At 38.9% G+C, this 6,792-nt stretch overlaps 1 protein-coding gene across 1 annotated transcript; it reads left to right on the plus strand.

The window, feature by feature from the left end:
- Positions 1–2,290: 2,290 nt before the first annotated feature.
- Positions 2,291–3,163, plus strand: LOC148011450 (ATP-dependent DNA helicase RRM3-like). Its single transcript, XM_087670368.1, has one exon. It carries the CDS (start codon positions 2,291–2,293, stop codon positions 3,161–3,163), a length of 873 nt encoding a protein of 290 aa, XP_087526494.1.
- The last annotated feature ends 3,629 nt before the right edge of the window (positions 3,164–6,792 follow it).

The raw sequence follows: 6,792 nt of genomic DNA on the forward strand, positions 1-6,792 counted from the left end.
AATAATGTTTCAATGTCTAAGTGCCAGAGTGGGAAAAATCTTAATGGACTGGTTTGTGAGAGTGTGTCTTGATATGTTGAAATTGTAAATGGGGATAATGAGCCAATTGAACAACATGTTGGTATAGATTTGGCAATGATGCATGTCAATCATGTTGTGCCTGATATTTCTACATCAATAGATGGTTGTGATTTTGGGAGTCACCACAATGTGGAAAATTCCGTGGTTAATGAGTCACGTGTTCATAATATTGTTGTTTTTGATCCCAAGAATGGTGGATTGTGCTGCATTTCACATGGTTTGCCTTCAACAGATGTTTACCTAGCAATAACGGTATTGCTATTTCAAGATCTGGATGTGCATTCCATGGGAAGTCTTTCTGAAATGCGTGAGAGGTATTTAGCTAGGTTGTGGAGATGCAAGACTCGGGTGCAAGGGTCGATTTTGTTTGGAAGGCACTGCTGTCAAAATGGAAAAGTAATGTTACCACCATTGCAACGTCCACCACAACCATTGCATGATTTGTTGCATGGTATGCACCCTCAAAGTAGGATATTTAAAAGAACATATGAGTATATAATAGTGCTCTTGCATTTGTATCACTCAGAGCTAATGTTGACCTAACCTTTTTATAACAATGACATGCAATCCAAAGTGTTTGGAGATAACTAATGCTTTGTTGCCTGGACAAAGTGCTTATGACCGTTCGGATTTGACTACTCACGTGTTTCATTAAAAACATGTTGATTTAATGTACACGTTGTTGCGGAAGGATCTCTTTGGAAAGGTTGTAGGCTATGTTACAGTGATTGAATTCCAAAAGAGGGGGCTATCGCATTCTCATATTTTGCTAATTTTAGAGCCGTCTTTCAAACCTTCTGAAGCATGTCACTACGATAGACTGGTTTGTGTTGAGTTGCATGATAGAGTTGAGTTTCCAGCCTTATTTGAGACAATTTCAAAGTGCAACATTCATGGCCCTTGCGGAGGATTGAACCCCAAAAGTCCTTGTATGGATAAGGGTAGATGTACTAAAGAATACCCACAAAAATTAGTAGACATGACAATGGTTGATAGTTCTCGCTATCCCATTTATTGAAGACGAGATGATGGAAACTTTGTAATCATAAATGGTAATGTTATTGATAATCAATGGATTGTTCCATACAATCCTTTCTTGAGTAAGAAATACAATGCACACATAAATGTGGAGGTGTGCTCGACAATTGGAGGTGTTAAGTATTTGTATAAGTATGTGTACAAGGGGCATGGCCGTGCAACCGTCAAATTTTCTATTGGGGTTGATTTAGCACGGAATGGTGGCGATGTTCACGAGGTGGACGAGATTCAAAGTTATTTGGATGCAGATATGTTTCTGCCTCTGAGGCATGTTGGCGGGTCTATGATTATGCATTGCACAGTGAAAAGCCTGATATGCAATGTTTACAGGCTCACTTACTTGGTGAGAACTATGTGGTGTTTCGAGATATAGATAGTATACTAGATGTTGTACAAAATGAAGACCTCCAAAAAACTACTCTTACTGAATGGCTTATGTGCAACTGCATTCATCAGGAGGCTAAGACTATTCGCTATCAAGACTACTCTTACTGAATGGTTTATGTGCAACCGCATTCATCAGGAGGCTAAGACTATTCGCTATCAAGACTTTCCAGTGTATTGGGTGTGGAATGCATGACATAAGCTGTGGACTAGGAGGAAGCGTGTGAATATATATGGTCGGATGTATTTTGTGCCGCCTACCTGTGGTGAGCTCTACTATTTGTGGATGCTTTTAACAAAGTGTAGGGGACATACTTCTTTTGAAGATTTGCATACTGTTGATAATGTGATCCATGATACTTTTAGGGATGCTTGCATTGCAAGGGGCATGTTGGAGAGTGATGATGAATATGTTGTGTGCTTAGAAGAAGCTGCCTCTATGCAAACTGGCGCTTAACTTTGTACTTTGTTTGTTGCAATTTTGGTGTTTTGTGAGCCAGCTCGGCTTGGCCATCTATGGGAAAGATTTTTGGTGCCAATGGTAGAGGATATCATGTGTAGATTGTAGCTACAGCACGTGCACACCTCTCTTGGTGTTCTACAACATGAGGCATCTAACATGGCTTTGTTACATCTGTAAGACCTTTTGCGCCATGTAGAGCGAAGACTCTTTGATTTTGATGGGTTGCCTGAACCTCATAAACCAAACTCACAACTGCATGCTAACCCTTTTTTGCAAGATGAATATGCATACAACACATCAAAACAAGGTAGGGTTTTTGAATCCATGGAGGCAATGTTGAACGAGGGACAAATAATTGCCTTTAGTGCAATCATGGATGCTGTTGACACAAGTATTAGGGATGCATTCTTTTTGGATGGTCCTTGTGGGTTTGGGAAGACTTTGTTGTATAAATGTTTACTTGAGAAGGTGCGTAGTGGTGGCCGTATAGCACTGGCAATAGCATCATGTGGCACTGGTGCCTTGCTTTTACAAGGTGGTCGTAGAACTCACTCATGGTTTAAAATCCCAGTAGAATTAAATAATCGATCCACTTGCAACATTCATGTTCAAAGTGACCTTGCTTGGTTATTGAGACAATCAAGCCTTATTTTGTGGGATGAGGCTCCCATGACCCATCGATATGCCTTTGAAGTAGTTGATAGAACTCTAAGAGATATTATGAGTTGTGATAAGCCATTTGGTGGAAAAGTTGTTTTGTTTGGAGGGGATTTTAGGCATGCCTTGTCGGTTGTGGTAAAGGGAACATGTGAGGATATTGTTAATGCTGCATTGTGTTACTCTGATTTGTGGCATTACATAAGGGTGATAAGGCTAACTGGGAATATGCAAGTGTCAACAACTGGTAGTATAGTGGACAATGGGTTCATCTGTTGGACTCAAGGAATAGGGGATAGAGTGGGTATTATCGAAAGTTGTGATAAGTTGTGTGTTCCACCTAGCATGGTATTAAAAGGACAGTCTATCGAAACCTTGATTGATAGTGTCTACAATGACGTGTCCAATGTGGGTGACTACACATCATATTTTAGTGAGCGGGCTATACTTGCCTCACGGAATACAGAGGCAGCTACTTTGAATGATTATGCATTGCAACTGATGCCAGGGGAGATCAGGCAGTATTATAGTGCAAATTAGATTGTAGAGTCTGGACTCATTTTTGTACTCTGTTGAGTATTTAAATACATTGAAACTTGGAGGTGGATTTCCTCCTCATTTATTGTTGCTGAAGATAAATGCACCTATTCTTCTTCTTAGAAACCTAAACCCAGGGAAGGGGTATGTGTAATGGTACGTAGTTGGTATGTAGAGCTTTCAATAGGAAAGCGATAGATGTTGAGATAATAACAAGGGAAAATGTGGGCGAATGAGTGTTTATTCCCCGGATTACTTTTATTTCAAATGCTGCACAATTGCCATTTACTATGAAATGGAGACAGTTTCCCATCCGGTAGGGGTAGACTTGTTGGGCTTTATTTAAAGGCACTAGTATTTACACATGATCAGCTTTATGTTGCATTTTCAAAGGTAAAATCTTCGCATGGTGTGAAAGTCCTATTGGGTGAAAAGGATGGGGATATGACCACAAACATTGTATACAAGGATGTTCTTCGAAAGGTGCAATAATGTGCATTGCTTTCTCTGTGGATATGTAATTATTGATGACCATGTAGGGACATTGGTTTTGCGCATATATGAATTGCTCTTTGTGCGCCGTGTTTGGTTGGCATATGCTCTCTTGGAAGTAAATTACTTATAATGTTTCGCTATTTATTTAACTTTTGCATATGCCTACCCTAGAGTAGCACTATTATCCTGTTTCTGACTATTAAAAGGAGCTACAGTGCATGTTATGAGTGATGATATCATAAGAAGGACACTTGCAAGGGTCATCGAGCGTTTATATGATGATGTTACTATTGACATCAAGCTCCCAAATTTTATTGAAGTTGTACATTGTGGATACACACAATGTTTTTGGGTGCATATATACGAGGTTGACCATAAGAAGAGATCTCAACGCTCTCATACTGATAAGATACCGAGGCATTGGTTCAAGTATGGGTTCACGGATTTGGGTTGATTTTGAAGCTGCATCAATGTTTGTCAGTACCTACAGAATGGTTCACAAATATGCGACCATGTATTATTATTGTTGGGATGAAATGATATTTGTTAGTTGTTCCACGTACTTATATTGTGATTTTTGTTCCAATGCAAGTGGTAAAGAGAGAGGTAGGACTATTGCATCACTCATACAATTACCAATGAAAATTGTGGGATCATTCCCTAGTTCGCCTTTGCATGTTTTGCTCAAGGAGGAAGATTTTGTTAATGATTCCTCAAAGAAGAGGAAGCTTTCTTTCTATTAGGCATCTTGGAGACATTGTATTTTTTTATTTGCATCGGCCATTTGGCTATGGTACTTGGAATAACTCGGGTGCCTTTTACTTGGCCTTTGTGACTTCATTTTGACTAGGTCTCTTATAGAAATTCTTTTTGTGGTGCTTGGTCTTTGTCTCGATTACGTTGTTCCACGTACTTATATTGTGATTTTTGTTCCAGTATAGGTGGTAAAGAGAGAGGTAGGAGTATTGCATCGCCCATGCGATTACCAATGGAAACTATGGGATCATTCCCTGCTTTGCCTTTGCATGTTTTGCTCAAGGAGGAAGGTTTTGTTAATGATTACTCAAAAAAGAGGAAGCTTTCTTTCTATTAGGCATCTTGGAGACATTGTCTTTTTCTATTGGCATCGACCATTTGCCTATGGTGCTTGGAAACACTCGTGTGGTGTATACTTGGCCTTTGTGGCTTCATTTTGACTAGGTCTCTTATAGAAATTCTTTTCATGGTGCTTGGTCTTTGTCTCGATTATGACGTGTTTCAGTATAATGCTGTTGTTTCTAAGGATTGCACAAAGCAAGCATGTAATTCCTTACATTGATGTCAAGAGGAAAGTTTGTATGGTGCATGGAAGAGATTGTTTCTATGTCTGGCATTCTGTGTTACAGATTTTATAAACTACTTTTAGTTTTAAGTTTAGAGAGAGAGAGAGAGAGAGAGAGAGAGAGAGAGAGAGAGAGAGAGAGAGAGAGAGAGAGAGAGAGAGAGAGAGAGAGAGAGACCATCTTGGAAATGGAGAGGGAAAATAGGAGGGAGAAAGAGGAGAAATGGATTATTGAGCGAAGTTGTCGTGTGATAGCACGGCAACTTCGCATGCTGCCATGAAGTGTTCACGCAAACGAAACGCTAGTTAGATTTAAGTCACGAATAGATTTTTGAGTTGATTGAATATTGGGATTTACATTAATACTTATAGTCTAAGGGGTGCCCAAACCTTTGACCATGGAATTTTTATAAGTGATCCTAGTAGGACGTCCAACTTTTGGTGAAAAGCCAAGTGGAGAAGTATTCACTTTCTTACATCATACTATTCCCTAAACTTTAATGACTAGAGATTAAAATCTCATTCAGTCCCTAAATTTTGAATTGTATAATAAGATTTTAACCTGCAATAAGGGTTCATTAAAGTTGACTAATAGTCCCTAAACTTTAATGGTTGCAAGTCAAAATTTGAATTGTCCCTAAATGCTAATGGCATGGGCCTTGAAGGGCAAGCCAGCAACACATTATGCACGTGCATGAAGGGCAAGGTCCGATCCCAAGGACGGGCCAACCTCTAATTCACCCCATCCATATGGGAGGCCTCGGTATCATATTTCAATATTATTGTAATTTGGAAAATTTTCCTTAACACTTAAGAACATGTTCCCACCATGGTGTGGTTTGTAATTGGGATGCGAGCTAGCAATCCCATTGTTAGATTTCCATGGCCTTTGGGTTCACAACTAGTTTCAATCTCGTATAACCACAACACACCATGGGTGAGACCATGGTCCAAAGTGGTTGCAAGCCACCTCACCATTATAAAATTGTTAAAAGTATTGATTTGCTCATTTTTTATAATAACAACACACCATGGGTGAGACCATGGTCCAAAGTGGTTGCAAGCTACCTCACCATTACAAAATTGTTAAAACTATTTTTTTGCTCATTTTTTATAATATTATGTACCTCACAATATGTAATAATTTCAACACTTATTAGTTTATCAAACATGTGAATTGATTTCCCAACATGGGAACAACTTTTTTTGAGTTCTAAACTAGTTTGGACACTAATGTGAATCAAGAAACTAATGGAAACAAGTTCTACTTGGAGGGTCTTCACACACATATTGTGCACTTATTTAATGCTTTATTTGTTATAGCTTCAAGCATTGAACTAAACTCACATTTGGCACATCATTTAAGCATGAACACGAATTTTTTTCTTTTGTGCTAAACTATCAAATGCTACCGTTTGCAAAACCCTTCTTAGAGTGATCCCTAATCCAGATTGTTGAGTTTGTAAGCCAAAAGTGCCATATACTCTTTGGTTGTAGGTGTAAAACATACAAATGATTATATAAATATTTTAAACTCTGTTAGCATTTTCTATCAGGGACATGCTTATAGAATTGTCGAGTGGTATGGTAAGACATTATGGAAAAATTTGTAACGAGTGTGATACATGGGAATTAGGAGTTAGATACCTAGTCACACTGACCGGGGTATATAAGGTGTAAGAGACCACGTTTAGGGCATTAATACATAATCAAGAACTAACTCTTCACCTTCTCCTTCAGCTTCTCATTCAGTTTCCATGGCTTCCTTGCTCTTTCTCCCCCTTTTCCTGTCTTTCTCTCTCCTCTTCCAGTCTTT

Source organism: Lygodium microphyllum, chromosome 28 (assembly GCF_053477565.2).
Source record: "Lygodium microphyllum isolate KBCC chromosome 28, Lygodium_microphyllum_v1.1.10, whole genome shotgun sequence".
Classification (NCBI taxonomy): domain Eukaryota; kingdom Viridiplantae; phylum Streptophyta; class Polypodiopsida; order Schizaeales; family Lygodiaceae; genus Lygodium; species Lygodium microphyllum.